The sequence below is a fragment of the Rattus norvegicus genome, chromosome 8 (assembly GCF_021556685.1).
Source record: "Rattus norvegicus strain SHRSP/BbbUtx chromosome 8, alternate assembly SHRSP_T2T, whole genome shotgun sequence".
NCBI lineage: Eukaryota > Metazoa > Chordata > Mammalia > Rodentia > Muridae > Rattus > Rattus norvegicus.
In genome coordinates this window covers 78,395,799-78,409,451 of record NC_141541.1, presented here as the reverse complement: position 1 = coordinate 78,409,451, position 13,653 = coordinate 78,395,799, and the positions used below count along the sequence as shown (strand labels likewise).

At 38.9% G+C, this 13,653-nt stretch overlaps 1 protein-coding gene across 7 annotated transcripts; it reads right to left on the bottom strand.

Moving 5' to 3' along the window:
• Positions 1–212: 212 nt before the first annotated feature.
• Gtf2a2 (general transcription factor 2A subunit 2) lies at positions 213–13,350 on the bottom strand. Of its 7 annotated transcripts, none has more exons than NR_178067.1 (6): positions 13,246–13,339; positions 9,286–9,404; positions 8,001–8,105; positions 7,705–7,752; positions 3,355–3,481; positions 213–516 (listed from the first exon to the last, which is right to left on the bottom strand). NR_178067.1 is itself a non-coding variant. In XM_087563933.1 (6 exons), exons 3-6 carry the CDS (start codon positions 9,355–9,357, stop codon positions 491–493), a joined length of 321 nt encoding a protein of 106 aa, XP_087420059.1. In that variant the 5' UTR covers positions 9,358–9,404; positions 9,577–9,767; positions 13,246–13,350; the 3' UTR covers positions 213–490. The 7 variants fall into 7 exon arrangements, 6 of the variants coding, with proteins under 6 accessions (XP_087420059.1, NP_001399115.1, XP_087420057.1 ...); XM_087563933.1 differs by lacking the exon at positions 7,705–7,752 and adding an exon at positions 9,577–9,767 and having other exon boundaries at positions 8,001–8,096; positions 13,246–13,350; NM_001412186.1 differs by lacking the exon at positions 7,705–7,752 and adding an exon at positions 9,577–9,767.
• Between the last annotated feature and the right edge of the window lie 303 nt (positions 13,351–13,653).

Here is a 13,653-nt window from a genome sequence, read left to right as displayed (position 1 = left end):
AAAGTGTGTGAGATTTTCTTAGTAAAATTCCACCCACATTCAGGTCTGCTCCCCGCCCCCACCCCTGGTATGTTCAATGTCAGATAAAATTACAATTGACAAGGTGAACAGGAAATTTTTTTTAATCAAAGGACAACTTTTCCAAGTCCCTCTTCAATTTATCTGGTATTTTGACAACTTCCTGCTAACCAGCTTCAAATATTACTCACAACAAGTTTTAAAACAAGTTTTATTGAAGAATATGCTTAGGAAGGCAACCACTTTTGATTTGTCATTAAAAAAAAGTTACATTTCTTTATGCTGTGTACTAAAGGTCATTTAAGAGAACAGAGTCACATGCTTCTCTCTGTGGAACCCTTGGGTAGGTATATATAGCACAGTGTTGTTATTTCTGCACCGTGAGAATAAATAAAAAAAGTCTCTTCTATGTTTCTCTTCAAAAAGTGATGAAAATAATAGAAGGTGGCATAAAAAAGCCCAATTTCTCTACTCATTCCGTGGTATTGGAACCGGTATCTAGAAACAGAAAAGAGATCAAGTCAAGGAGTGAGTCCTAAATATCAGTACTTTAGGAACAACTAGGAAAGGGACTAGAAGTGGTTTGTGGAAGGAGGAGGAGGCTGGTGGACAGGGGCACTCTGGAAAGGCCTGCCAAGGTCAACAGCTTCCTTCCCAAGGCAGAGATAAGATACAGCCTAAGTGTTTGCTGTGGGCTAGTATAAACAAGTTTTTTCCAGGTCACATCCCGCTGGGAAATACAGCAACCCTCTGTGTCTGTCTACTGTTGCCCTTAACTCTGCTGCTTTAGTGGAAACACAGCTTAATTTTAGGATACCAATTTTTAGAAGACTGAACTTAATTTTTGAAGGCCAAATTATATTTTATCCATGTCTATGATTTCATCTTTTCCTGTGGTTACAGAAAAAATGGAGTCCACCACAACCATTTCTTAAGCATTTAAATCTTGGTTGAGGATCAATTACTATGGTTTCCTTTAAATGAAGGCAGCTCCCCAGTGACCACCTAACTGGAGTTGACACAGGTAATTTGCTACTTCTTATTGTCTGAGGTTGGAATACTATCTTGTATCTTTAAGCAAGAACAGCACCAAGAAGTACCAGGCAGAAGATCCTGGAAGTTAACACATTTATCCACACCAGGCTCTTTCTGTTATAAAGGTGGCTCGGAGGCTTTGTTGTTTGGTTCAAATGAGTGAGTCTGACCTTCTACTATGCACATCTCTCCTGCTCAGTACAGTAGCCACTGGTTAGCAACATGTAGCTGTTTAAAATGTAAATTAATTCAAATTAGCTAATGAAATGAAATAGGATGAAAATATTTTAGTTGCCCTACTCACATTTTAAGTGTTCAAGGGCCATGCGTGACTACTAAGGATGCAGACAGAACATCTTCATTATGGAAATGATGCTCATCACCCGCTTCTTCCCCAGGGCAAGGACTTCATACATGTTGAGCCCTCTATCAATATGCTATCTCCAGCCCTCTTTTTACTCTTTCAAGACAGGATTTCATTTAAGTTGCTCAGGCTGGCCTTGAGCTCGCTCTACAACTTAGGCAAACCTTGAAGTTGTTATCTCCATTTCAGCGTCCCAAATAAAGCAGATTACAGTTCTGTGCCACCTGGCCCATTTATATCAATTCAATTAATGCATTTATTCTATGGCCTAATAAACACTTAAAAGCTTAAGGGTTAAAATGATGTTATTAGCTAAAATTACAAGAGAAAATACATGAAAATATAAATTATTTCAAATATAGAAATGTAATCTTGTAGTGCAGGAAACAGTACCACCTTTGTAGAAATGAAAAATAAAAGGTGATCTAAATGTACATTGTTCCTAGCAAAAATAAAATATCATAAGCATCTGTTGGTCATACAAAGAAGTCTCTACGACTACAGCTGAGGAGCCCTGGCTAGACTTCTGATGTGTAAGTCAATATGTGGTGCTAATCTCCTGGACCGTTTGTCATCTCGAAGAATTTTTTTAAAAAGACCTGAACAGGTGTGGTAGCATGTCATTAATCCCAGCATTTCAGAGGCAGAGAAAGGCAGATCTCTGAGTTCGAGGCCAGTCTGGTGTACAGAATGAGTTCTAGGACAGCCAGGACTACATTGAGGAACCCAGTCTTGAAAAATCAAAATCAATCAGTCAAAAAGGCTGAAAATTTTATATAGCCATCACAAATTATATTAAAAAGAATAATCTATGTGAAAAATAATGCATGTATAAACATATCTCTGTGCACAGATGCATTACTATAAAAATACATTCCTAATACTTGAAAATCATTTTACTTATGAAGGTGAACACTTATCTGTAGAGGTGGGACATATATGGAACTTTTCTGTATTCTCTACATTTCTTCAGTGATTAGATATTTCCTTAAAATCCAACTATAACTAGGCAGGGTGGCCCATGCCTTTAATGTCAGCTCTTAGGAAGCAGAGGCAGGAGAAGCTGAGTCTGAAGACAGCCTGGTTTACACAGTGAGTTCCAGGCTGGTCAGGGCTGCAGAGATCCTGTCTCAAAAACTAAAACCAAAACAAACAAAATCCACAAGAAATGGGGACATTACTTTCTATATTTCTCTTTGCCTTCCTTCTCATGGCTCCCTCCCTTTTATATACTCCAGGGACTGGTACTTTAAACACAAGCTGCTTGGATTATAAATTAAATTAAACCCCCAATAAAACAGGCTGGGGCATGACTTAGTATTAGACACAAAAACAGCAAGTACACGGCCTTGGGCTCTATTTAAAAATAAATATAAATAAGCGGCCATGAAGCACCAGGTAGAGGTGTGCCACTTTAACAATGTCTGAGGACCTGAAAACACTTCAAGGTCTGATATGGAAAATTCTCTTGTATAAAATGTGCAAATCCGAAAAATGAGTATCTCATATTGTAACTGGGAGGTTCATGATTACTTTAAATCAACTTTAAAATAATTAACTTCTTATATATAAAGTGTAAGGTTATCCAGCAACACAGAAATCTTAAGATAAATGGTCAAAACTACATTACTTTCTTAAAGAGCAAGGTGGCAGTGAGAAACCTAATGACTGCTTCAAATAAATAATGGAAGGAAATTTAGGAAGTAGCTTATTTTCTTTGCACATGAATCAAATCTGTGTTAAGTGTCTACGTGTCACCTGGGTGTACAGATGAAAGGTCAGTAAGAGGTCAGATATAGAATCCTGAAGCTAGGTTTTTAATCTGAGGGTCACCTGGCCACTTTCCCTTGAGGTTTTCAGAGAGATCAAGATAATTAAAGAGCAGAAGAAAATATTTCAACAAAGTTTGCTTTCACAGTAATTAGGTGAGTACTTACTTTTACCATCACAGGCTACAATTTTCACTTTATCCACTTTAATAAGTTCTGTCACCTCTCTGAATTCAACATCATTCAATACAAAAGTCCAAACATTATCGCAGAATCTGTATGTATTTAGAGAGCCCTTTAAAACAAAACATTGAGAAATGCCATGAGAAGCCATTGTTTTCCCTCCTGCTTTATTTCAAAGCAACTCAAGAAAGCTCAGCTACCAAGTATATAGCTGCTAAACACAATGTGCTTAGCTTAATATGTTTAATTAATTACTTAATTTCATCTATTTAGAAAAAGCAAGAGAAAACCCTGATAAGTCAGCCCAGGGAAGAGTTTAAAAACATTTTAGCTAGCCAACTATTTTTAGTACTCTAAAACAATTTGCAAATTACTTACCTGAGAGGAAAAGCTGTATGAAAGCTTGAATTTGTGTGTCTACTGCCCTCTTGCGGATAAATTATGAAAATTCCACCATTTGCGTTCTCTCTTGAGAAAGGATCTGGCTAAGAGCCCTGGCTAACCTGGAACTCACTATGTAGACTAGGCTGTCCTGAAACTGTCTACTTCTTTCTCCCAAGCGTTAGGATTAAAGATGTGCATCACTACACTCTGCTCATTTGATTAAAAAACTTTATAGATATATGCATATGTCTATGTGTTTGGTTCATGCTTGCCTGAATTTAAATGTATGTACTTACCAAACCCATTTTTTTTTTTTTGCAAGAGCAGTAAGTGCTCTTAGTCATTAAACTTTCTCTACAGCCCTCACTTCTGACTTCTTGTTTTTTAAGACAGTATTTTACTACGTAGTCCTGTCTGTCCTGAAATTCAGTATATAGACCAGACTGGCCTCCAACTCAAAGAGATCTGCCTCTGGAGTACTAGAATTAAACACATGCACCTGGCTCCATTTAATATCTAAGACTCCATATTTCATTGTGTGTTCGTTTTCTAAACTTGTATAAAAGCAGAAATTAAAAAAAATTAAGCCAAATTCTATTACTGGCTCAAAAGTATTACTATTATCTATTCTTCGAGACTACGTCTAAATCAGTTTTTTTTTTTGTGACTCTACATAGTGTCATGTTAGCCTGAAACCAGAAAATTACCAATCTGTCTATCTCCATTTCACCATATCCATAGCTGTCAAGTTCTGTTAGAAGTGCCTTTTAAAGTCTCTCCATTTCTAGCCATCCCTTGTTAGAACTGTAGTAGAGCTACTTTGACCCCTCTCATTCAGCAGGCTAGGAGGCATGGTTTTCTGCCTCTAGCCTCATTCCTTGGTAACCCACTGTTCATGTCAACACCAAAAAGGCAAATCGAATGTGGTTAACAGTCCTTCATGACATCCTAAAAACATTAGCGCAGAGTGTGGACTTGTTGGAGCTTATAGTTTCTTTAAGGTCTCCTTCACACCAGTCCCTCCTGAAGCACTGTTTTCTGGAACTTCCTACCCTATTCCCCCTACAGCACCACCACTCCTTTATTTGACTGATTCATTCTTCACGACTCAAGCCCTTTGAACTGCACATCTGCTCTACTCCAATGTGTTCTCCTAACACTGCTAACAGATCCGTTTCAACCGTCTGCTTGCTGAGCTGTGCTGGTAGCAGAAAGCTTGCTTTCTTCTGTATTCTCAGAGTCTACAAATCTCGTACATGGTACTTATTCATGTCTACTTAGTTTACAGCCATCAGTTTTTAAAAAAAATCATCCTTATGTTTAGGTTCAATCAGTTTTCATCAATATGGATGATACTTTAGGACTAATTTAGAATTTTTTTGTTTAAATGTCTTCTGCTTAATTTCACATGTGAGTGTATGCATGCATGCATAATTCATATTAGGTTTGGATTCCATTTTGTTGGTGTTTAAACTAATACTTTTTTCATACTTAAAATATTTCCTTCTATCTAAGGATATGTTGCTGCTCCTAGATAAAAATCTAAACCAAAACAACAACAACAAAGAAAACAAGAAAAAAACCAACACCCCCAACCCAACCAACCAAAAACAAAAACAAAAAAAATCAAACAAAACAACAAAGAATCAGCTTGCAAAGGACAGTGGACTTTTACTATGTATAATTTTTAGTTACTCAGATATCTGTTTTTTCTTGTATTTCATTTAAGGCTCAGAACCTAGTATCTCACCTATAAGAACTGGAAGAGGAGTTCCATTTTAAATGATTTAGACTCATTCGTTTTGTTCAAAGAGTTCCTTGTAAAGTGAACACTTGCCTTTGGCTCAATACTGATTTTACCAATGGTCTTAATAGAGTCTTTTACTACATATACACAATAGGTGGCATCTGCATTTCTTTTTTTTTTTTTTTTTCTCCTTTTCTTTTTTTCGGAGCTGGGGATCGAACCCAGGGCCTTGCGCTTGCTAGGCAAGTGCTCTACCACTGAGCTAAATCCCCAACCCCGGCATCTGCATTTCTAAAGTTAAATCAGCAATTTAAAAATTACAGTACTCATTTGTAGAGACAACAAAACCACTAAAGTAAAAGAAACTGGTGAAAGGAGGAGTATTTTTCTTGATCATTTAAATGTTTTAATGCTTAGTGTTGAAGCTCAGTATTATGATGTTTAGGTAGCCATTTCTTCTATCTATGGCCAGACATTCTCTTCAGTGCATACAGAGACTTTTTAAAAGCCTCGTGTACATATATATTAATTCTATGTGAATTTACTGTATAAAAATCTACCACGAGTTATCTGCTATTTATTTTTGACTTTTTTATTAAGAAATGTCAACATGTAAACTATTAAAGCTTTAGTTCTCATATTCAAAGATTGTTTTAATATCACTTATACAGAATTTACTTAAGGCTTTGAAATCAAAAGTTGGCTTATATGTTGGGTATGATGACTCTATTCCTAAAACGAGTAGACCTAATCTTATTGGTAGCAAGATTATTATATATAAAAAATACATATTTATATTTGGTCAAGCAATGTGACTTGGAAAATTAAGTAATGGCAATATATTACCTCTTTGCTACTAAGCTAAACAGAATGCTTCATACACGTAGTTAGCTGTAACCCAGGGGCAGGGTATAGAAGCCTAGGCTGCAGCAGTAGTAATGGAAAAAGAAAAAATAACTGGAAAATTAAGACCTGGTCAGGGCACCAAGCCATTACAACTCTTGGAAAATCGGTAAGACTCACAAAACACCATGCATGAGAAATGAAAGTGTCCAATTAACTTCTGCCAGAGACCTACACTAGATACTTCTCCCAGATTTCCAGGTCTTGGGACTCTTACTACCTCTGATAAGTAGTCCACAGTAACTTCCAAACAGCCAAAACTCATGTAGTTTAACATGGATCAATTTAAAATAAAAGTTGAAATTTTAAACTGGGCAGATTACTACGAAAAACTGTCAGAAACTCTACTGTTAAAATTCAAGAATCCACTTGTCAAATTTTATACTATTAGAGACAGGACACTCCCCTTCTCACTTCTTTGAGTCCTGGCTATCCAAGCACTTGGTCTGTAGACCATGCTGGCCTCAGAGGCAGAGACAAAGGCAGAGGCAGAGTGCTATGATTAGAGGTATGTGCTATTATGCTTGGCTGATACCTTTTCATTTGACTGTTTATGCGTGTAGTTTGTAAATAAGTAAAACTGATAAGACATTTATATATAACATAAACATATTTTAATCTCTTGAGTAAAATATAAGTCAAATAGAGACTGTATCTATCATGTTTACCTTTGCATTTTCAGTGCCTACAACCTAATAGGCACTTAAATGCTTAAAAAATACATTCCTTTGTATTTTATCAACAAAACACTCTTCTTGCCTCAACACAGAGGTTTTCTTTTTCTTTTTCTTTTTTTTGGTTCTTTTTTTTCCGGAGCTGGGGACCGAACCCAGGGCCTTGCGCTTCCTAGGCAAGTGCTCTACCACTGAGCTAAATCCCCAACCCCAACACTGAGGTTTTCTTAAATGTAAAGTAACTCTTCGGTTCTTTTCCTGTATTGGCCTTCATATGCTTTAAATTTATTTGTATAGTAGGGCTGTATATCTTGTAACATAGTGTAAGAAATTAGAGAAACATAACAGGGTAACAGCAAACATCTTTGTCCACAATGCAGCTCTACCGACATCACATGGTAAACAGTTTTGCCACATTCTGCAATGAGTTCTTAATTCTAAATCACCATAATATTGAGAGTGGTATTTGGTTCAAAGCAGAGATGATCCAAAAGACAGCCAGCCACCAGAACAGACTTTATAAGCCAAGCTATTTAAGGGCAGGTGGGAGGCGACAGGAAGACTCCACAGATAGCCACGCTGTCCTGAAGAACAGGGTGTGGAACTTAAGAATCACTCATCACTTACCTTCCGTCTCGCAGCTGCTAGTTTCAGGCCTTTGAAATCTCAGTAATTCTCCAGGGGGGAAAAGTCAAACATATATAGGAAGATTTGTGAAACAATAAATTAAAATCTAAAAGCAATTCTGTATCACACGGAATAGATGGACTTAGCACAGCTGACTTAAAAACAGCAAATCATTCAACTACTATAGAACAAGTTCCCAAACCAGACTAGCCAAATCTTCCTGCTATGATGAATTAAGTCTAAGTAAGCTTTCAGAGTTAACATGTAGACTTCCAGATACAGGAAAATATCCTTACCCTGAAATTGACTCTGTTCCTGACTCTCTGAGCCAATGCTGAATTTATAGCTTTATCAAACTGAAGTAGAACTTGAAGGGCAAGCTGGGGGGTGATCTGTTGAGACTAAGAGAAAAATGAAGAACATAAAATTTGCTAAGGGAAGAACATTTAAGACAAAGCATACTGATCATAGTCTAAAAGTAACATAAGTTTATCAGAACTGTGAAGAAGCAGCCCTTAGTCTCCTGTGATAAGGAAGCAAAGCCTGACAATCACTGCCCTATCTTGACAAGAAAAGGAAACTTGTGGTGAGTTGCAAAGCCAAAAACGATTTGCTAATTCTTCAGTGGCTAGACAAAATATTCAACAAATGGGAAAACAAGTTTTTTCTTTCTTTTGTTTTGTTTCAAGACAGTGTTTTCTGTGTAGTCTTGGTTGTCTGAGCACTCATTCTATAGACCATGCTGGCCTTGAACTCCACCTGTTTCTGCCTCCTGAGTGCTGGGATTAAAGGAGTGCACCACCATTGTGCAGCTAAGTGTTTTCCTTAATAAAACATGAGACCTATATATAAAGAACAAAACAAAGCCAAATCATACCAAAGTCTATATAATAACACCAGAGCAGATGGGGCCAGGCATGGCGGTGCACAGCTGCAATCCCAGCAGGTGGGGGCAAGCGCAGGAAGATCAGAAGCTGTAGGCTATTCTCTCTCTCCCTCCCCCCATCTCTCTCTAAATATTTATTAATTTTTATGTATATGATTTGTCTTTATACACACCCAAAAAAGGGAATCGGATCCCATTACAGATGGTTGTGAGCCATCATATGGTTGCTTAGAATTGAACTCAGGATGTCTAGAAGAGTAATCTGTACCCTTAACTGCTTAGTCATTTCTTCAGCCGTTCTAGGCCATTCTTAACTACAGACCATTCAATGACAGCCTGGACCCTGTCTCAAAAAACAACTTCACTCCTAAACTTCCCTCCAGACCCCAAGAAAACATAAAAAGAAATACTTAGCACTTTCTTAGTTGTATGATTTGAGTAAGATTAATTCTTCTAAAATTGAAATAGAAATTCAAAGTTCTAACTCAAATTTCAAAGAACTTTATAATATTGGGCAGAATTACTTCTAAAATGATATAATTTACCTTTCTTCTAAATTTGAGATGAGAAGACTACTTTCAGGGATCATTTTTGTAGTTTATCATTGAACCTCAGAAGGGAAAACCATTAACTTTAAAATTTCGTAACAAAAAAATTTGAAGATGTATATAGACCATGTTTATGTCTGACCGCACCTGTATGAGCTCATCAAGGCTCTCTTGAAGACTGTTCCCCAAAGTTGTATTTCTGTATAACTGATATGCCATGGCTTAAAAGGAAGCGATTACTTTTTCTTCAGGCTTGCATTGATGTCCTACAAATTTAATATAAAAGACCAACTTGTAACAATGTAAATTGTATACAGTAGCCTATCACTTCATGTATTCTAACATGGAACTATGAGAACTCGATTATAGATTACTACATTAATTATCTTATAAGTTCAAAGAAGTTGATTTTTCTGATTTTACCAGTATAGTATTTACCTTTAATTCAGTATGCTGACATATTCATTAAAATGTACATCTTTATTTTCCCACAGGTTTCTCTTAGTGTAGAATTTTCCACATAGCATACATTCTACCTGCAGTCACATAGTGACTTGACATCTATAATTGGGACCTTTATTTTTCTGTTTTCTTAAAATTCCATTAGAGTTTTCACCAAAAGGATGGCACTACGATAGGAAACAGAGGCAAGATAAATAAAGATGAACAGGTCCTAGAATCTGTCTACAAAGAGTAATGGACACACAAAAAATTTAAATTTTTGTGTAAAAAGAAATAATACATTGTAATGATGTAGGCTGCTTGAGTTGGCTTAGAAAAGCTTCCCAGTCTTCAAAGGAAAGCTACCCTAGGATGGGTAAAGGTGAGAGGAGGGTAAGAAAAGCCACAGAAGTGTGAAGTGTAAGGTTTGTGGAAATCTCTGTGAGTAGAAAGGAGCAACAGGTGAAGCTGAAGCAGAGGCAAGATAGTTTGCCCCACAAGAGAGCTGAAGGCAACAAAAAGCCCTTGAAAAAAAAAACTTCAGGCAAGAAAGGTAAAAAATCTGGCTTATGGGACCTGAAAGGGGTTATAGGAGTATAGACTTAACACATTTATTGACCTCATAGTACTTATAGTCCAGAGATGGACAGGAGACATATTCAAACAATCATTATCAGATAAGACATGGTGAGGCTGGAAAGGTGGCTCAACAGTTAAGAGCACTGGTAGCTCATCCAGAGGACCCAGGTTTGATTCCAAGTACACACATGGCAGCTCGAAACCAACTGTAACTCCAGTTCCAGGGGATCTCACATACATACATGCAGGCAAAACACAAATGCACATAAAATGAAAATAAATCTAAAAAACAAACAAACAAAAAACCAAACCAAACGAAACAAAACAAAAAACCCTTCCTGAATCCTAAGGAGTTCCCTCCCATCCAGGAAGGAGTACCATGAAATTTAGCAAAACTAATGACCAGTAGGTCATTATACTTGGTCAGCAACTGACCCAACAGATCACAGAATCTGGGTTACCACTCTAAGTTCTTTCCTCCCTGCTCATGGAACCGTACTTTGTTTTCTTTGACAATTCTTCCTCAGCTCCCTGACTTCCTGAATTACCTACCCTAAGGCTCCAAAGTCTTCCCTTCACCTGCTTCCCCATTCGTTATTCCATCTAATCCCGTCTATGTGTTGATGACTTTCAAACTTGTATCTCTTTCCCTCATTTCTCTCTTTGTACTCTACATAGAAACAATTATCAAATAGCTAAGACACCTCTCCTACAGTTGGGAGCAAATGCAGAAGACCTCTTGCAGAAAACCCTGGTTCAGTTAGAGGCACCTGCACTGGGCAGGTCTCAATTGGCTGTAACTCTAGCTCCAGGGAATCCCATGTCCTCTTCTGGCCTCCATGAGCACCCACATACATGCACTCAAGTGCACACTCACACAGAGTTCCACTCCTATCAATAACTAAGGCTCACACATACATGGTACTGTCTTCATCTACTGTACTAGATGCTACAGGAAGATGGGGAAATCTAGTTCAGCTATGTATGTACCACTCAGAACAATGCATGTAGTATGCATTCAAAAATATTTGAGTGAAAACAGTTGGCATGTCAAAGTTCTAATATAAAACATTAGAAATACATTTACATGGGCATATTTCTACTTTACTGACAAAATTAATGAAAACTAGAATCATACAACTGCATCCACCTATTCACTTCTGCCTGCACCCATACACTCAGTCTTTCTGTCAGATCTGTCATTATAGTCAACATGCTTTTATCTGCATGCAACTTTCCACCTATCAGGCCCCTTTCTCTAGCATACTTGAAGATTTTGTTTAACATTTCAAGTGATTCCGTTCATAATCGAACTTTCCCTTTTTTCCACCATTTCTATCTGCAAGCAAACTGGCAGCTCCTTCTCTCACTGTAGATGGAGTAACAACAACAACCACTCACATCAACTGCCCTGACACCTACATTGTATTCCTCAGATTGGCAAAAGTCATTCCACGGTTTTCCATTTTCTCCCCTGCCCTACCATCACCACTACTAAACTCACACCAAGCGTTAGGCTCTAACTGTATAAAACTTGATGCTGCAGGTAACCAATGGTGCGCTAAGGCTGATCTTTACTAGACTGGAGACTCTGACACAAACGACTTCTTATGGTTACAGGATGAGTTTTGAGTTGTCTTCTTAGATTCACTGATTCATCCTGCTGACTGACCTTCTCTAGGCTTGCTTGTCTGGATCTCTGCCTCCAGGGTGCTGAAATCAAGGATGTACACCACCATGCCTGGCCCTTCCTCCAGTCTTTACAATCATAAGACAGTATTTGACTGTTTACTATTTTTGTTCTAAATACATTTACGAAGTAAATTTACATTCATTTCTTATGACTTTGAACATCAGCTGGTGATTCCCAATTTCACACATCCTCCTACGGATTCTCAATTCTGGAACTAATTTATTCAAAACCTCTATGTGTCCTTTGTATCTCAGCTGAAGTAACACTATACTTCTACTATACTTCTATGGGCTCTCAAAGTCACATAAACCATAAAGACAGTGCACTTCCTAGCAAATCTTGTAAGGGTAACCTTCAAAATGAATCCAGAATCTAACCATTTCTCAACATTCCCATTATTACTTCCTTGCGCAAGTTATTTGAGTCGTGGTGTCCAGATTTCCTTTACTTTATACTTGTCCCCGACATCTTATGATTTACAGTGGGTTATCTTTTGAAACTATGGACAAGAACCTGTTTTCCATCAGCTTCCATCAGGCCTGACGATCTGGCTACCCTTTATGTTTGGTTTTATCTACTTTCCACCTCCCTTTGCACTCTTAACTGCCCTGAGCACGACAGGCATGTTACTGCCTTTGTGATGGCTGTTCTTTTGCCTGAAATGTTCTTGCTCAGCTATTAATTTGGCTCACACACAACTCCTATAGTTCCCACTTAATTGCGCCTAAAATGACCACCACACTATGAACTCCGACATCCAACATGAAACTTCTCCAAACCCTTTATCTCGCTAACATTGTTTTGATAGCACCATCTGCCAACAAGATGCATAACGGTCTTATATTTATTTTCTGCATAAAATGTAAAGTCCACGAGGGCATGAATCATTACGTTTTGTTCACTTGATGTAACCTGCAGGCCGAGAACAGTACTGGATACTGGACCGGTGTCAAACAAAACATTTAGTTCGTTGAAGGTAAAATGCCAGTCAGTAGGTGTGTGTGGAGAAGGTCCGAAAACAGTCAGATAGATATAAACTTTTAAAACAGGCCAGGAGGGAGCCATGCCACGCTCTATCTGACATCTAAGCATTTAGAAAACAGCTAACAGCGACTCCAGCGTCTAATGAAACTTGTTGCCTCGGCCATCTCCAATCTTTCAAGATAGCGGCAGCTGCAGAACTTCGGAGTCTCATCCTCACTGTGGAGCTGGAGCGCAAGCGCTGTGTGCTTGCTTGGTCTCAGAGCTAGACGCCGGTCTACTAAGCGCGGCCTGAGGAGAGGAGGCTGCTCCCGCGCGGCTGTGTCTGCCTGGGGTCGGCTTCCGGCGGGCGCAGCGCCCCGTACCGCCCGCCCCGCCGCGGCCTCCCCGCTCCCGGCCCCGTCGCCGCCTACCTGAGGGAAGGCGCTTCCGCCGCGGCGGTAGCAGAGCCAGGTAGGGAGCCCGCTGCGACCACCTCAGCCGCGGAAACCGCAGCCCTGTGCCAGTGACCCGGAAGTGCTCGCGCAGCCCGGAGGTGACGCCACAGGAGCCACCGCCCGCCCCCACCTCAGTTTCCGAGAAGGGGCGTGGTCTCTCCCACTGGCGCTGAGGAAGCAGAGTCCCGTGAGGTGCTTGTCAAAATTTGTGGCTGCAGTGTAGTGCAGTGAGAGGTTTGTGACTCATTAATCCTTTTTACTTGGAAGATCTGCTGCATAAACTTTGTGCCCAATACAAAAGCAAATACGTGGATATTCTTACTTTCCAGAATTTCAGATTCTTTTCCATATTAGCCCGGGCACTTGGTTTTCTGCTTTCAAAAC